The sequence below is a fragment of the Haliaeetus leucocephalus genome, unplaced genomic scaffold, assembly GCF_000737465.1.
Source record: "Haliaeetus leucocephalus isolate CR32 unplaced genomic scaffold, Haliaeetus_leucocephalus-4.0 Scaffold428, whole genome shotgun sequence".
Lineage (NCBI taxonomy): Eukaryota > Metazoa > Chordata > Aves > Accipitriformes > Accipitridae > Haliaeetus > Haliaeetus leucocephalus.
This window is the reverse complement of record NW_010972864.1, coordinates 997,690-1,015,718: the sequence shown is the minus strand read 5'-3', so window position 1 is coordinate 1,015,718 and position 18,029 is coordinate 997,690. Positions and strand designations below refer to the sequence as shown.

Sequence of the window (18,029 nt, the reverse complement as noted above, 5' to 3'; positions counted from 1 at the left end):
AGGCACAGAGAAGCAGCTAAGGCAGTGTATGTTTCTTTTTCTTTATTCTTTTCTCCTTTTTTGTTCCACCATATATACTTAAATTGGGGTTGCTCAGCCTGGAGAAGAGAAGGCTCCTGGGAGACCTTACTGCAGCCTTCCAGTACTTAAAGGGGGCCTATAAGAAAGATGGTGACAGACTTTTTATTAGGGACCGTTGCAATAGGACAAGGGGTAATAGTTTTAAGCTAAAAGAGCGTAGATTCAGACTAGATATAAGGAAGAAATTTTCTATGATAAGGGTGGTGAAACACTGGAACAGGTTGCCCAGAGAGGTGGTAGATGCCCCATTCCTGGGAACATTCAAGGTCAGGTTGGACAGGGCTCTGAGCAACCTGATCTAGTTGAAGATGTCCCTGCTCATTGCAGGGTGGGTGAGACTAGGTGACCTTTAAAGGTCCCTTCCAACCCAAACTATTCTACGATTCTACAAAATTCACTTAAGAGACTTTTATAGTAATCTGTTTTAATATTCTGGGTTAGGGTTTCTCAGGCCCTTTAATATGATGAACTGTATATAGTGTGTGACCACAGACACCACATATCACTCCATTCATACTGGTCTGGACCATCTCTTCCAGTTCACAGAACTGTTGTCCAGGTTCGCTCATTTCTTAGCTTTGTAGATATTACCCTAAGTTTTTATACAGAAAAGTGTAAGAGAAGTATTGAACAGGTATTCCCCTCTCTCAATCTAATTTAGCAAAAGAAATCAAAGGAAGGTTATCCACAAAGGTTAGCTTTCACCTGGGAAAGCTGATTACCATAGATTAGCTTCTTAAGATGGACGAGTGGAAGTAGAAGCCTTACTTTGCTGCTCTGAATCACCCAGTGGCAGAACCTTTTCACTGACTATGAAGAAAGTCTACAGAAAAGGAGCTCACACTATGTTAACGTTTGGCCTTTGAAAATATGCATTGCAGAATAGTGAATGGTATAAGAAGAAAGAATAAGAGAGTGAATAGTAAAAACAACAAAACATACCACAGAAGCAGACTGGTCAAGTGTGTTTGGAAAAAGATAAAAGGAATAGAGTGTGTTTTCTACAGATCAGAAAATCTGTGTATGGAACATGAGGGGTTTGGGGGGGGGGGGGTGGGGGTTTTTTTTGGGGGTTTTTTTTTTTTTGAACAGCCAAAAAATCAACAGAAGGACAAGACTTGGTGATTATGGGGAATAAAAGAATACTCAAACAGAAAAGCAATGGGGATGTACCCATATAGTCACAAATACTTGGGAGCAACCATTTAAGAAACCTGAGGACCTTACTGGGATTAGGTCCTCAAAATAGGGCACAACTGGTTGATACTCTAAAGGAGATTAAATTCATGATTCCAAAGAAAGAAAACATGAAAGCTGAAAGTAATTATAAACTTCAAAAACAAGCTCATATTAACTAACTCAGTTTACAGGCAAATTATCTTTCCAAGCAGCCCTAAGGAATAAAGGAACTTGGAAGAACTGAATATTACTGAAGGAAATTATACTTCAGGAAAAGCAGCAATTTATCTTAATGTGGAAAAAAATAAATACCATGCAGGGGGAAGAAAAAAAAAATCTATTTAAATAAAGCATCCTCAGGTGACTGTACTAGGAACTCTGAGGACCTGAACAATAAAGACATTGCAAGGTGGGGAAAGAATGAGGGGCAAGTAGGACATGAGCACAGGCAAGCAGAAAACAGTAACATACAACATTGGAACAAGATATCATTATGATGCAAAATTAATTCCATCCAGTGAGACACCTGTAAGGCAAAATACCACTTAAAATACACCACACTTTTCCTTGACTTCTTTTTTTTACTTTTCCATTAAAAACAGAAAGAGAACCAATAAACTTTGGAAGTTTTTACCTTTGTCCTAGACTGAACTTGTTCTTTACAGATGAGGCATTTTTTCACCCGTGGTGAGCACAGAGAACATGTGGCAATGTGTCCACAGGGGCCAAACAGAGTATCCCTCTTCATGTCTGAACACACCATACATTCTTCTAAGGTTTCAGAATCATTGTTGATCATAGATGGACTTCGGGAACCAACCTGACCACTACGAAGAAACCTTGCAGTCAAACTTACTTTTAAGAATTTTTTAAATACTTAATGTAAAATGCACATCAATTGGCTGTTTATATATTCCTATGCCTTTAGGCATCATAACGCAATCCAAACTGCATTTTCCCAAATGTACAGTTGACACCAGAGTACAAGGTCACATGCTCAGGTAAGACACTGCACAGAAACAGGCCACACAAGTTAGAATAGTATCTCGTGAACATAAAAAAAAACCCTTCCCTCCCGCCCTAAGAGTTTAATTTATTAATAGAGACATACCCTGTAGATTCAGAACAGCACAGCCCAAAACCTTAATCTTGAAGATACTGTCAATACTTAGCAAGTGACAGGTTTGTAAAAGCAGCCCTAGGCTCCCGGCAGCTAGGTCCCCTCGGATCTTCGTCCTATGCCGCTGCTCCACCAGCGGAGGGAGCACGCGTTGAACCTAAGCAGCTCGTCCCTACGGCCCTCACCAGCCCATAAAAGGTGGTGAGAAAGAGCAGCAGCCACAGGGATGAGGCCGAGACGGATGGACAGACGCAGACAGAAAGACTCTGAATAAGCATCTTACACACCAGGGCAGAATCAACGAAAACAGTCTCTCTTCGTGACAGTTTGAAAGTACATTTTTGATTTCCATACAGGTATTAAGGATGAGAATCATGTAAGCCAGCAGTGGGAACACAACTAGGACAAGTAGCAAGCTGAAACTTCTCATACTCCATGCACTTGATAACATGACATTTCACTGAAATCACAATTCCTAGAGAAGTGCTTCTGAAACATCAGACCAACCTGTCATCCTCTTTTTACAGAATCATATAATCATTCAGGTTGACAGGCACTCAGGAGGTCACCTGCTTAAAGCAGCATCAACACCGAATTCACACCAGGTTATATTGGGCTTTGCCCATTCCAGTCTTCAAAACTTGCACAGACAGAGATTTCACAACCTCCCTGAGCAATCTGTTGCAATGCTTAGTTATTCCTTCAGTGATTTCCACCCCACTCCCCTTTCTGGGATGGTTTGATGTTCTACCAACCTCCACTTGCACATTGTCACCTTCCCATTCTCCTCCCTCCCATATTAACAGATACGAAAGTCCTGCAAGACTTGTGTAAGTTTCAACTAATGTATTTGTAAATAGCATTCAATGTACCATAGAAAATAAAGAATTAATTGAAAGTCAAGAAAAAGCTTGTATGTTTTAACACTATTGCTAATAAAGGTACAATGTTTTAAATACATTAGTTAATCTATAGAAAGCAGAGATTTGGAAACTGCATATTTTATGAATATACAAACCTGACTTTTTCTTTGTGACATTTAGCCAATGCTTTGCAGAGACTAGGATCAGGGCAGAGATCGAGAGGAGACTGACCCTTCTTATTACGAATGCTGAGGTCAGCTCCGTTGGCTGCCAGGAAGCAGGCAATAGATGCTGCACTCTTCTTCTCTGCTCCCTGAGTGCCAAGTCCCATTATTAACTGAAAGAAAACAAATACATAAGCAACTTGAGAGACTCTCTAAACAGTTAGGAATAGTCTGGCTAAAGGAAAACTACTTGACATGTGCACATGCACATACACACACATATGTATAAATCTGTAAGCTGAAGGAAGCGTCTCTAGAACTAAAAATCAAAACAATCACATGGTTGCTTAATTTTGAGTCAGCTATACTCAACTTTCCTTTAAGGAACTAAAATTCAGCAAGGAATAGTTCAGCTATTGAAGCATTCGATCTCCTGCACACCTATACTCACTTGTGAAGTGGCTGTCCTTCTATATAAGCACTGTAAAGGGCAAAGTCCCAGTGGGTATATTCAGAATACACTCGAAGTACACTGAAATTGCTGAGTTCAGACAAAATGCTACCACCACCACGCTGGGACTGAAAACATAGTCAGGCAGAGAAATGAATACACACTTACTTTTAGTCTAGTGAGTAAAGTACCTGCCCAAGAAAGACTTGATTTCAGTTGCCTTCTCAGCCTGGAGGGATTTAAACTCACATACCTGTCCTCCCATCCTAATCATATAATGCTCCTTTGCCCTTTTACAACTATTACTCTATTTCTGTATTAGCATAACTATTATGCATGATTCACAGGGCCAACTAGAAAAATGAAGAGAGAAGGCTCTCAACTGTAGCCCAGCAAGGAGAGGATTCACTTACTCTGGAGCATTCTGGGCCTGCTCCCAACATCTTTTTTTGTATTAAAGCTTGATCAGATAAAATGTGGAAGTATAATGCAGTCTACATATAACATGAAACTGCTGGCACCACTAAGAATCCCTCAGCCAACTATACTAGACTATATTCAAAGGAACCACTTTGGCACAGCTGGGACAGCTCCAATTCAAGGAGTTTTAAGTGCTGAATTCCAGAATTATAAAGGTTTTGACAGTAGGATAGAGGCAGGATTTTGTATGCACCTTTTTCCCATTAATTAAGTGTCCAACTTGACTGATGTACATCTTTCTATGCCACTTGCAGTTTGTACAATCTATCCCTGTAGCTGGTCTTCTAAAAGCTGGGTGTCAAGTATCACCCCTAAAAATTAAGAAATTTTGGCTGGATTAACAACCATTTAGTATTTAAAGAACTAGATGTGCTATTTTAGACACAACAGCTTATAGGAATGAATTTAAAATACCAGATACCTGTCACTGAAGCCCTAAGGGCTGCGTATCTTGAAGTCTGAACTATGAAGAAAACAGTTTTCAAAATCCCTCTAGTTATTTCCCCCATCCCTCAGAGATGACTTGTGAAGAAAAAGGCTTGGTTTGGGTCCATGTCTTGCAGCACATGAAGTATGTATTAGAAGTCTTTACCCTGCCTTGATAACTGCAAGATTATCCTTATCATACAGCCACCCAGTTTCCTAGGGAATCATTTTTTTTAAGCCTCAGTCTATAAGTTTTTTTTTTCTAGTTAGGAGTTCTCACATCAGTAAGTATTACTGAGGTGCTACAAGACTCTTGAAGGTCACTTCATGAATTCACAGATACTCATGTTCCTGCGTTCTTCCCTGTGATCAGGTAAGAACAGTATAGCTTGAAAGACTTCATACCAGGAAAACTAGTAAGTTATGGAGAGAAATTTTTCTGCGATGTCCAGATCACAGAACATTTTTGTTTATAAATTCAGACTGTTTTTCTGCACCTCAATTACAGCATTGGCTGAAGTGAAACAGAGATTTTATTTAGCTTCAGTCCAGGTACCTTGGACCATGACAGTAATCCAGCCAAGGCAGGACAATGCCTAGTGAAAGCTGATTTGCTCCAAGGTTGGCAGAATAGACATTTGCTGTAGTCCTTTCTGGTTTGCTGGGACAAGAGTTCTCTTGCCATCCACACTTACACCTTATGGGCCCTACGTTGCTCCTGAATGAAACAGCTATTTGTCTCCATGAGGAAAATCAAACACAGATCATTTGCTTCACTTGGTGTGGATATACACTACGCCAAGACTGGCTCCTCTGCCTGGAACAGTCATCAGAATTATTCAAGAAAATCTATTTTCCACAAAACATTGTCAAGGTAGTTTGATCTGCTCATCATCTTAAAGAGTTTTCAGGTATATTCTCGTCAGGCTTTACTCCATCTTTTACATTTCAGCCACATCTCATGCTGCTGCCACATAAAATTAAAATAAGCAAGTTTTCACCTCTTCTCTGAGGGCACATATCTTCTCCACACCACTTAAACCTCCCAAATTTGTTAGTTAGGCAAAAACTTTCTCTGCAGCTAAACAAAGTGAAAAAAAATGACCAACAGTAAGCTAATATAGAAGGTACTGGTTGATCACAATTTTTTTTAAACATTAAAACATTTTTAGGTGATCAGAGGTACAATCATGCAGGGATTTTTTTGTTTGTTTGTTTGTTTGTTGTGGTGTCCTCCCCCCCACCTTTTTAAAAATTATTATTATTTTAATAGAAGTAAACCAAAAGTGTAATTTTTTTTTTTTTAAACCAAGGATACATCTCAAATGAAACTAGAAGAAAAACTTAATTCTTCAAAACAAAATCCCCCCAAACTAAAATTTAGGAAGGTGGTAGGAAAAAAAACACTACTTGTGTTAAAAAAACTCAAAACACAACAACTCTAGTTTCATTGTGGATGTCACTAATAAGATGGGCAACAGAGAAACCTATTTATGAAATGCTCAATCAGAGGAAAAGTATTTATCTCCCGTTCATTCGTTTCACAATTAAATACATGCATACAAAGTATTCTGGCCACTTCTCAGAGAGTCCATTTCAGATCATGGAAGCAACTGAACTGTAATTGCTTTCCTCCTCTCACTTAAAGGGACACAAGCATTTTCTTACATACATCAGTCATATTTTAAATCTCTTTTCAAAGTTTATTCTAGTGTATTTCAGTGGGATTAAGTAAGCAGTCTGAAAAACATTTGCTGTACAGTGGAATTACTGTTTTGAACAAAGGCTTTTTAATAAAATTGGTGGGGGTTTTTTTTGAATGAAATGCAAAAATCTTACCACACACAGTTAAAATTAGAAAAAATACTATGACACTAGTAACTAATGATTCAGGAAATCTGATCCACTGTGGCATTGTACATCTTCAATATTTAAAGAAAAAAATATTGTTTGTTTTTCTCAATCCCAATCACTCCAGAATTTTATTTCTCCTTTGCCTACCAGCAAAACTATAAACTTCAGCTTTGCATATGGGGTTAACACAGCTTTTTGTGTGTGAGAGTTCCTTTTTTTCAATAAAACATTTTGACCTTTATTACCTGGAGTTTCTTTGACTATTTCCTTACTACAGCACAATTTCTGAAATGAACTCTGTCAGAAAGATAAACAATAAACATACAAAGATTAAGAATGCCTAATACTAACAGGGTAACTTTCAGAAGGTTATAGAAGCAGCTAAACAATTAAAGCTACAAAGACATGCAAGATGTTGCATCACATAAAACAATTTTAGTCTTATTCTGTACTGTAATACTGTTTATTTCTCTTTCCTAAAAAGCTACTTTTCATTTTTTGGCAGCCATATATGTTCACTATGGAAGATAGATCTGTAGAAATATTTTGAACTAAATAACCCTATTTTTCTTTAACAAAGATAATGACTACATGTGAAAAGCCACATACAACAATATGATTTCTGCCTACACTGCAGTTTAATGCAGAATGTCTACGTAAACTTATGCTGCCAAAAACCATTTGAACAGTACAGAACTAGACAAACTAGACAAATAAAGAGACAAACGTGCAGGAAAAAAAAGGAATAAATAAATGCATTTTATTTACTGTGTTCTTTGATGGCTCCCAAGCAGTATCTACCTTGCCCACATCTTGCATGTCTTGGAGTTGGCGGAGCTGTGACAGGGTGTGGTGTCTCAGAGCTTCATGCAGGGGAGTATCCCCATCTTTATCCTGAATATCCAGCTTAGCACCTGCACGGACTAAGAGCTGAAAAGAGAGAACTGAATTTAACAACTCAAAAAAAGCTATTTATTCCTTCTAAAACTAATTTCAGGAAACTATGGTTTAGGATGCTCTAGGAGGTCCAAAAGGGTTATTCTTTTATCTTGCTACAATTCACAGTTGAATTTATTTATTTTCCAATACTTGGAGCTCAGCCCTCAACTGAAGCATTTATCTCTTTTAAATATCAAGTTTATTTCAGCAGAAGCCTAACACTTACTTGCCTGTGCTCTGAGGGAGTGCTACAAGAGATGTTATTTTAGAGGATTCTTTCTATTGTCCAAAACCTTTTAATTCTAACAAGACAGCCTACAAACAAACAATGTAACATATTACAGCAATGTATCAGAAACAGAACAAGTGTGCAATACTTCAGATACATATGTATTCTTTACTATTAGGTTTCAATGACATCAAAAATCAGCACTTACACACCATGTTACACTTTACAACTTAATTTACAGTATCCTCCCATTAGCAAAGTACTTAAGCATGTTCATAGGTTTACCCTTATTCAGCAGAAGACATAAAAACCAATGACACTATTAAATACTATCTCAGAACACTTTGGAAAGTACTGAACTGTAAGACTTGTCTTTAAGGCTAATTTTAGACACGTGTTCCAGGTCACATGACATGAAAGCAAGCATAAGGCTGCAGAGGCCCTCTTATTCATGTTGCCTTTGTGTACAGCCCTCCCACAATTCAATATACCAGAACTTCCTTAGATATGCTGTTAAAGAAAAATCAACACATGCTGACAAATAACAATTGCCCCTAAAAATTAAACCCTGTCACTGTTGCTATTCAGAAACCTGTAGATAGCAGCTGAGGTTTTAACTTTAGTTTTGAGCTTTTGCTACGCTGCAAAATTTGTATTAGCAGCAGAGACAAAAGGCATAGCCTAGAAACAGGAATGCTTGAAGGGGGATCTTCCTCTTCAGAACTTGCAATGCTTGCAAGGATCTCAGCCTCTCGGAACCAAAGAATCTCAGACTCTAGAAAAGGCTAAAAGGAAAATAGATTAAAAGGAATTCAGAACTTAATTTTCAAGGAAATAACTGCTTGTAATTGGCTGCAGCTTACCATTCTCCCCAATCTTTTCTTCCACAAATGAAACAAAGAAAACCAGCTAATAGTTGCAACAGTCTCCCCCCAACTTCTTACACTTTCTAAATGGACTTATTCTGGCCCAATTTTTCTTTCTCATATTCACATCTTGTGTCTGCCACTAGCTATTTACTGCTTAAGAGTTTCTCCTGGAAGAAAATCTGTAAGAGAACTATTTTCAGAGCAACCTGGAATCCTTGACTACCGTGGAAATTCAAAACCTTTGCAGAAGTTTAAAAAAAAGAAAAATTAAAAAAAAAAAACCAAAACACCACAAACCACCACTCTTTGTCATGGCAGCAGGGCTTTTAAAAGAACCTGCTACCTTTGACCACTACTCCACAGATGCCTGAGGGTACAACCCAGCCCTGGAAGGTACCCAATAGGAATTATTTTTGAAATTTGGAGCCAACATGTTCTTTTCATGGCTGCATGAGTTATTTTAGGACTTCTCAAAGTTAATCCAACTCTGAAGTATGGATACTCTACAGGGTCATTCACTTAAACATTCTCAGATATAAGCACATCAGCCCAATATACATACTAGTTCTTCTACATGCCTACCTTCCTGCTCATCTGCTACCTTAGTATTGTATTTCCAGGTACTGTGTCAGTTCCAGAAGGGCACAAGAGCTCACCAAATATAGCTGCCAAATAGCTTGCAGGATGCAAGTGACACTGACTCTAGGAAACCATTCTTTTGGTAGCAAGCAGTTCCAGATATAGGGCCGTATCACATGTTTCACTGTAATGGGATCACATCCATCAGCCCTTGGAGATGGAGAAACCTTACAGCAAAATAACGCTAAACAGAACCGCAGATACAGGTCTGCATAGGAGGGACGATTCTCTGTAGGCCTGAATAAAAGACAGTTTTTAATATAAGATGACTCTCACCCTACAAAGACAAATTAAACAAATTTACGCAGAAGGCAAAGTCCACGTTGGTGTATTCACTAATAGGGAACGTCCTCTACAGCAGTGAGTGCTCTCTGAGCCTCAACAACCCACGCTAGCAATCCAAACACCAAGTCACATAGGTCCCATATGGACAGTGCACACAGGCCAGAATGGGCAAGCCGTGCCAGACTCCCGTTTCCTGTGCCAGCAAGAAAGTTTTGTTAAATTAAATTGAAAGCTAAGAACAGGGGAAGTTACACACTCAGAAGACTGTAAAGTAGTTAAACTCCTAAAAAGATATTTTACTTGGCTACAAGTTGCAAAAGCTATGAGCAAGAATAATTACTCATACAGCAAGAGGCATCGAAAATGCTATTTGAAGGCCCTGTTACAGGACAAGACTCACTCAAGTAACAGAGGAACACATTCTCCCTTACTCAACAAGGAGGGATGCTGGAACTGGCAACCACATAGTGGAAACCATAATGCATATGTACAAAAATTTAGCATTCCGGAAGCATCCTTCATATTGCTGACTGACCTTCTGTGCAAGTTGGCATGTTTCTGAATTGTTTAAAATTAATCATACAAACATTCAGTGGCTACATGTTGTTAAATCATTTTTTAAATGTTTATGAAGTACTCATGTCTTAACAGCTACAATTAGCTTGAGTCAAGTACCATTGACCATATGGTTTATTGCAAATAAGATACTTACCCTAACAATTTGTGTATGCTGTCGTTCAACGGCAAGGTGCAGCGCAGTTTGCTGGTTAACATTCTGGATATCCAGGTTAGCATTGCCCTGAAAGACATTCAAAGCATTAGAGTGTTATCATCCCAGCAACTCATCTGCAGGCAAGGCAGACCATTAGGGCACTGAATACAACCCTGAATATGATTCCTAGTTTGGAAATTTGAGAGCAGAAGTGATTAAATACTTTAATTATTCACTGTACAGATGTTGATCTGTTGAATCAAACTAGGTATCAAATTTTTCAGTCCCTCTGCACCATTAAGCCATTGTAATGATCTCAAAGGCAAGTTTGACCTTTGGAACTCACCACGTGTCCTTCCCTGCTCCACTGCTCCTGCATTGCGATTGCAGGCATAAAGAAGCAAACTATTTTCACATCAGATGGTTAACTGAAGTGTGACATTTAAATCCTCCCAAGAAGAGTGTCCTACCTGATGCACCAAAAGTTCAGCCACTTCCACATGATTATTGAGAGCTGCCAGATGCAAGGCAGTGTAACCATCATCTTTTTTCTCATCAACAATCCATGGTCGTGGTAACTTGGACAACAATACACGCATTGCACTGAAATAAACACGCAGAGATGCATAAATGCACCTATGTGTTTGTTGAATGACAAGAGGACACAGTAAAACAATATTCCTTCTCAGAACTACAAAGTAGTAGTAGCTAAAAATAACATTAGTATTTTTCAAAAAGAGAAAGTGGGTGAAAAGCTATACCAACAGTTCCAAAGCATAATAATTTCATGTTTGGTTCCTTCTAGTTAAAGCATACAAACAAACTATACAACACCCAAAACAGAGTGTGGGAATCAGATTTTTTCAAAGAATGTTATCTAGCAGTAAAAATTACCTTAAAAGAAAGTATTCATGCAAATTCTGAAACACAGACAGACATGTTCTCCCTCAAAATCCTTATAGCATCCTTAACTATTTAATGACCAAGTTCCACCACATTAGATTTCTTTAAAATCACCACTTTGTAAACTGGTGCCATGGGCTGTAACAGTTAAGACTTTCAGTTTCTGAGATAAAACTGGAGTAAGACCTCTTAGCCACAGACAAAATAAATGCTGAAACTGTAAAGTGAGTATTAGTGGAATATTTTCATAACAGATAATGGCTGAGTATCACATACCATACCAGTGTCTAATACTCCACCATACTTCTGTATGTGCTTACCAAGATGCCTACCAAAGGAAAGGGATTTATTATCTTACACCTCAAATTCAAGGGTGGGGAAAAGCAACCCGATTACTAGAGTATTAAAGCAGACTAAAATCCATGAAGTCCAAAGACTGCAGTGTTAAGGATACTAATAACACAATGCTAGATAAACAAATTGCTCAATCTTGTATTCTCTCAGAAATACACTTTTCTTAAGTTCATATGTCTTCACTTAGCTTTTGGAATAGGTAAGTAACCAAACTTAATTCCTTTATTGTTGTATCTTTATAAAGAGCACATGCAGCTCCCTTACAACAGTTCCTCAGAGACAAACAGAAAACCAGAAACTCCTACAATCTTGTGCCAGGAAACCTCTTCTATCATCTGATCTTTCCCTTCTGTTGAAGCAACATGATATTTACAGGAGAAACAGAGCTTCTTCACAAAATTCAAAACTTTAATATCCAAGTAATATTAGCTAACGCAAGTGGAACCACTCAGTCACAGAACGCCTTGCAAGGCAAATACTATGACTGAATTAAACAGTTCTTCATTAGCCAGCTGATACTGAAAATGTGGGATCTCAATAAGCCTCAGAAATATCCTCATAAAATGAGCCTCTCGGCTTTTACTTAAAAATATTCTCAACAGATAGCAATAAGATGATTGTGTTGTCAAGCTCCTAATTCATTCCAATAATCTGTTACCTTGAACATCCACACTGTGTAAGTGTTATTCACTCCTAAGCTCTCTTTTAGAGTAAGCCAATAAGTTTCCCATAAAACAAGCAAACCAAAAAGCTGTGGTTCTGGGAACAGCTCACTCCAACGAGCCCTCCTGAAAAGCTGAAGTAAGAGTCCATGAGGTAGATAACTGTACCAGTAAGACAGTGCACTCCTTCCTAAACACCTCTTGGATGCTCTCCTAACAGACTCTGACTTCTTAAGCATCTCCATGTTCTCCTGCTACTGCACTGAGTACACAACATAAATTCTCAAGTTTCACACTTAATATACCATCCTGGCAGTTGCAGTGTAATAGTCACTTTTTTCCCCAGATTCAGAGTGTCTGAAGGTGAAGGAGCCACAACACAGGAACTGCATCTTCAAGCAGCAGGATCACAGAGGCCCACAGGACACCCACGACCAACTGCTACGTGGAGCATCCGCAGCCAGGCTGCTCTGGAGGTTTGTCCTCCAGAGAGTGGACATAAGCACTTGGCCAGGAACTGAATGCATTCTGCAGTCTGTTGGTTACCTCGGTCTTTTTAGACTCCATCATAATCACAGCTTTCTTGAGGTAAGCAAATAAATAAGAAACCATTCTCAGCCTCTTGGGATGTTTTGTTTTCCTGGCAGGACTAAGCTTCTCACTTCCTCACAGTCCAAATCATTTATAAACACAGCAAAATAAGACAACAACACTTAACAGATTGTACATTGCTCATTGTGAACCATTGCTCAGCTTCTATTCATAACGCCTTCTACAGCTCTGTCATGCTACGAAAAAAGATTAGAATATTTGGGGAAAAACACCCAACCAAAACACCAACATTAATTCTTTGAGAGATTCACTTACGCAGGAGTTTCCAAAATTTAACAACATAATTTAGTAAAACACAAGTTACCAAAGCTTTATGAAATGTGATGAAATAAACAAATATTAGTTGCATTGATAAACAGAATTTATTTTTGTAGTGAAACAATGTATTTTCAAACCAAGGATATAAATATGTCTCTGGTTCACAATGTCAGAACTGTTTCTAGCTGCCTTAGAAAGGGAGCAAGTCTGGAGCATTGTGGTTCGTGTCATAACTGGACTGTACCTGGGCACGCCACCATCAGCTCTTCAGAAAGCTGAGCTGATACAGAGCATGCCTCAGGAGCATTTTTTTAATACCTCTCATCTTTGAAAGAAATTGACTTAATATTTTGTATGCTATGAAAAAATTCACTCATCCTAATATTTGCAAGAGCGCTAGCCTTACCAGATCCTCTTTCAAACCTTTCCCTGTTTAGTTTGATGTCAAATACCAGGAAAATTTTAATCTGAAGTTCAACTGTAAAATATCTGGGGGTATCTTGCTTTCATACAAATGAGATACCTGCTACATTTTTGGATTCTTTTGAAATGCATTGGTCCCACTTAAAAAACAGAAGGACCAACAAAAAAACCCCAAACAGCTTCGATATGTAATAGATTTTTATCTTATTTTTCACAGCAAAGCATCAGAGGGCCAGTAACTATTCCTCAGTTGGTTCTGCTTATGCAAGCAGAGACTGCATCTCTCTCTCTCTCTCTCTCTCCCAGACTGTGCTAAATTATTGGACAGCAGGATGGAAGGATGGTTTTATGGACGTGACACCTTAAAATTCTGCAATATATTAATATGCTACAAATGGCAAATTCTTTTATGATGCTCAGTGGCTACATTTTCCTTCTCATTAGCTGGGAGGTAGTTTCTTTCAATGCACAAGATCCTGTTCCTTCACACTGCAGCCTTCCTTCCTACAGCTATTCTATTCTGCAGGACTTTCTAGAGCTGCTGCCAAAATTTTGACAGCTAAGTGGCTACCATTCAGAACAGTACTCACTGGAACAAGCATGCATTGTATCATAAAAAGTCATATTAGTGGATTAATATTGCATGCCAATTACACAGTAATTCTTGATTCACTTTTCCACACAAAGTATTAAAGAAGCCGCTGAGTTGTACCACTTCATTTTCAGGACCACAACACAGATGTGGTCCTGAAAACTTGCTTTTTTCATCTTGTATACATTAAAACAGACCACAGACTACTTTCTCTGTAATTGTATTGAAAAGATTAAGAAATCAGCAAATCTAATGGTAACCATGAGCATGAAATCAGTTGAAGAAAGCTCTTCAGACTATCATCTTCAGTGTATTCAACTGTACAGATTACATGGGTAATTGAGTAGCTTCAAAGATTATAGTTAAGATGCTTAAAAGCCTTATGAAAACACTGAAATTATCATCACTGTGCTATTTAAAGATCATTACTAAAGCATTACTAATGAAAAAAAAAAAAATTGGCATTTGTTGGTCTGCTGTATTTTCAGATTAGCAGGTAGCTGATAAAGATTTTGGGCCTTTTTCAGTTGGATGATCTTTTGCAAGTTCCGAAATTTTCTAGATGGGATGACAAAAGAAAAGCTTCAGTGAAAATTTTTGAGGAAGTTGTCTGTGAAGCTTTGAAGGGGGTGAGGAAACTAGTTCTTCTTTCATATGAGCTAACACCTGCTTAGTATAAAAGGTAATGAGAAAGCACATGTGAGTATTAGGGGGCTGAGTTCAAGGTATCTGTTGCTTTCCCAGGCTCAGCTGTTGCGGGTACAGTGACTTATAAAGCCCACCATAATTCACTTCTTTTGTCCCCATAAAAGACAGTCCTAGCTCTAATAGTTAGAAGTGATTTGTTAGAAGGAACACCCATTTATACTGCATTACATTTGAGATGTAGAATAATAACTCCAAATGCTGTTGAATGCACCTTTAATTTGACCTTGCCACATGAGATTTTTTGTTGTGGTTTTTGTTGTTGTTGTTTGTTTTTTTAAATTCAGGTCTTTAGAGAGTCTGGAGCCATGGCTTAACATATATATGATGTATTTAAATTATAAATAATAGCAGAATGCAAATTCAACAGCATGAATTTTATATTTGCAACATAAAATGCATCACAGATCTGAACAATACACTAATTCATTTTTAGCCACATAGAGCAGTTGTTTCAACACCAGTTACAACGTTAGATATACCAAATAAAAAAAATCATTGTTATGACCAAAAGTTTTAACATATGGTATATTATTCATTATCAACCTACAGATAAAATCTCTTTCCTTATGCAGTATTTTCCTCAGTATTTTTCCAGATGCTCATCAGCATTACCTGAGAATGCTGCATACAATAATGGATTTATCTGAAAAATCTACAAGATAAAAGTACTTGTAGCAAAATGAAACTACCACTTTGTTGTATAGAAAAGACTCCCAATCTAGCATTCTTAACTGCAAAGGCATCCTTCCACCCTGTTTAAAAAGATATATCAAGAAAACCTAGGGAAGATTATCTGCTACCAACTGCAATTTGACTGCAGAATGATTTAAAAGGAGAAGATTGAGGGTTTGCAAGATGGTGGTGGGGTGGTTTTATTTGTTTGGCCTTTTGGGGTTTGTTTGGGTTTTTTAAAGAACAAAAAATAGAGAGGCTACTTCCCAAATAAGCATAAGCACATTTAACTTTAAATAGCTACTGAAAGACACAATTCCACTTTTCCCTGCACTTTAATTCCTGCATTATGTTGGCTCTACACACACATCACCGTCTCTAGGGAGTGAAGCAACCTGCCAGACTCTTGATTTGGCAAGTTTGCTTTCAGACAGATCAATGAGATAATCCAACTTACCCTGCAACTTCACAATCACTGGAAGTGACAGGAGTAAGGAAATGATGAAGCTAAAGTTGCAGGGAGGGCAGACTGCCCTTTCCAGAAGCAAGTCTTAGACCAGCATAAACTTATCAGGAAACATATCTCTGGGGGTTGTAATGATTCAGTGCACTTTCTACTGCAAGTTTCTCCACTCTCCTGCCATTCTCCTCCCGCAGGTCAGCTTTCCACTGTCTCAGTGTGACATGGTTTTATAACAGAAAATATTTTACAGCAATCCTGGCTTGAAGTATTCCCCCCCAACACCCCCTTCTTGTCCACTTACTCCCACCCCAGCTCAGCTAAACCTGTTCACCCGTTTCCTGTTACATCCTCAAACAGTTGAAGGAACAGATCAGATCTAAAGACAGTTTCCATTGCAAAGTTTTCTTTCAAGGCTACGTAGTTGGATATGCATTTTACAACGCAATAGAAGCAAGACTACTTTTTACTAATCCCATTCTTGTCCTCTGACTACCACCTCTGCTCGACTACCCACCCCCCCAAAGTGGTCCAAACACAGCATCTAAAAAGTTACCCCTTTTTGTTGGATTATTTCTCATACAGAATAGTACTCTGAGCCTGCTCACTGTGAAGCCAAAGAAATATTTGTACCAACGTAGTGCAAGAAGTAACACAGGAGCAGGACAGTGCTATTTTTGGCAACGATACGATCTTAAGTGGACGTCAGCACACAACTTCAAGCCAAATCAGTTCCCGATCTGCTTCATGCCACACTCGCTGTGCAGTACAGGGAGTTACACTGGAAGAACGAAGAAGGAAGTATCCCTCAGTAACAAGTAACAAAGAATAGACTAGTACCTTAGACTGGTATTACTGAGCACACTGTATCTCAGAATTAGCATTTAACATTTCATATCTGACTGATGGCTCAGCTGGCAGAAGTTTAAGTAGACAGTCTGTTTCCTTCTTTTTGTCTCTCAGATTTTCAAGTATCTCTTGGTATTTGAAAAACTGATTTCAATACATATGAAACTAAAGAAACAATGAGGTATATAAATTTACATGGATTTCACAAAAATGTATTCTGTATTAGCCTAGATCTTGCACAACAATTTTGTCTCCAGTGTATGATTATGAAATTGAAGAAAGAGAAATGATAAATGTGACTTTTACCAGAAAGCTACACTGCAACAGAAGTTATGGGGTAAGCAGCTACCAAGCACAGAACAAAGTCAACACAAAAAGGGGAAGCAAGGAAAGTATAAATCCAAGATAGCGGTCCATTCAGGACTTTGCAGTTCACATTCTACCTTACAGTACCGAACTTTAACATGTTAGTAGCTACTAATTACATAAATATTCATTGAGATGACATTTTTGTTTAATAAGTTTGTTTAATTTTAGATTGAGAGATTTTCAGCTTTTTCACTCCTGAGTGTTGTATTTAAATGGCTAAATTTCACTTACTGTATTCTTTTCTGAAGAAAACATTGCATATCCTCCCTATGAATAAGAAAATCCCTTTTTCATATTTTGAATGTGTAACTATTGGTCTTGTTATAGGCCAGTTTTGTGCACATGAAAGTCAGATTACTGGACTGAGCTGTTCACTTAATTTATCTTTTTATTCTTTTCTCCTAAAACATTTGAGTTTTTTCAAAGAATGGTAGCACCTAATTTACACATGCATTTATTTTTTTAAAAGTAATTTTATAGCTAAGCATTATGAACAAAATACTATGGAATTATTAAACATAACAATAAGGGATTATATGAATTTACTGATTAAAGCAAAGGTATCTGTTTTTCAAATAATTTCTAACTTGATTTGAATATGGCGACGTGGGGCCACAAATCAACACCAATTTTTTATTTATAAATAACAACAGCACACTTTGCAGGTGAAAGCTTAAAACTGGACATATGCAAGGCTGCTTAGACCTCAGGTTAAACAGCGTGTTGTCACTCATAGCATTTTTCAGCGATCAAGAAGCCAGGTTACACAACCTGCGACGGCAGTGCAAGGTATTAATTGTTCTGTATCTGTGCGAAGTCCTTGCCTTGCTACTAGCAGGGCTGCCTTTTTCTTTTTTTTCCTCTTTTTTTTTTTTA

General features: G+C 38.0%; 1 protein-coding gene across 6 annotated transcripts in view; it reads right to left on the bottom strand.

The window, feature by feature from the left end:
- Nucleotides 1–18,029, bottom strand: part of MIB1 (mindbomb E3 ubiquitin protein ligase 1) — a 79,763-nt gene that overhangs the window by 12,448 nt on the left and 49,286 nt on the right. For 4 of the 6 annotated variants that reach the window (XM_010574317.1, XM_010574318.1, XM_010574321.1 and 1 more), the window contains 5 exons: nucleotides 10,762–10,927; nucleotides 10,292–10,378; nucleotides 7,387–7,548; nucleotides 3,399–3,580; nucleotides 1,895–2,087 (listed from right to left, as the gene is read on the bottom strand). In XM_010574317.1, coding sequence (XP_010572619.1) covers nucleotides 1,895–2,087; nucleotides 3,399–3,580; nucleotides 7,387–7,548; nucleotides 10,292–10,378; nucleotides 10,762–10,927 — 790 coding nt within the window. The remainder of the gene's footprint in view (nucleotides 1–1,894; nucleotides 2,088–3,398; nucleotides 3,581–7,386; nucleotides 7,549–10,291; nucleotides 10,379–10,761; nucleotides 10,928–18,029) is intronic. The other 2 variants (XM_010574320.1, XM_010574319.1) reach the window with 2 other exon arrangements.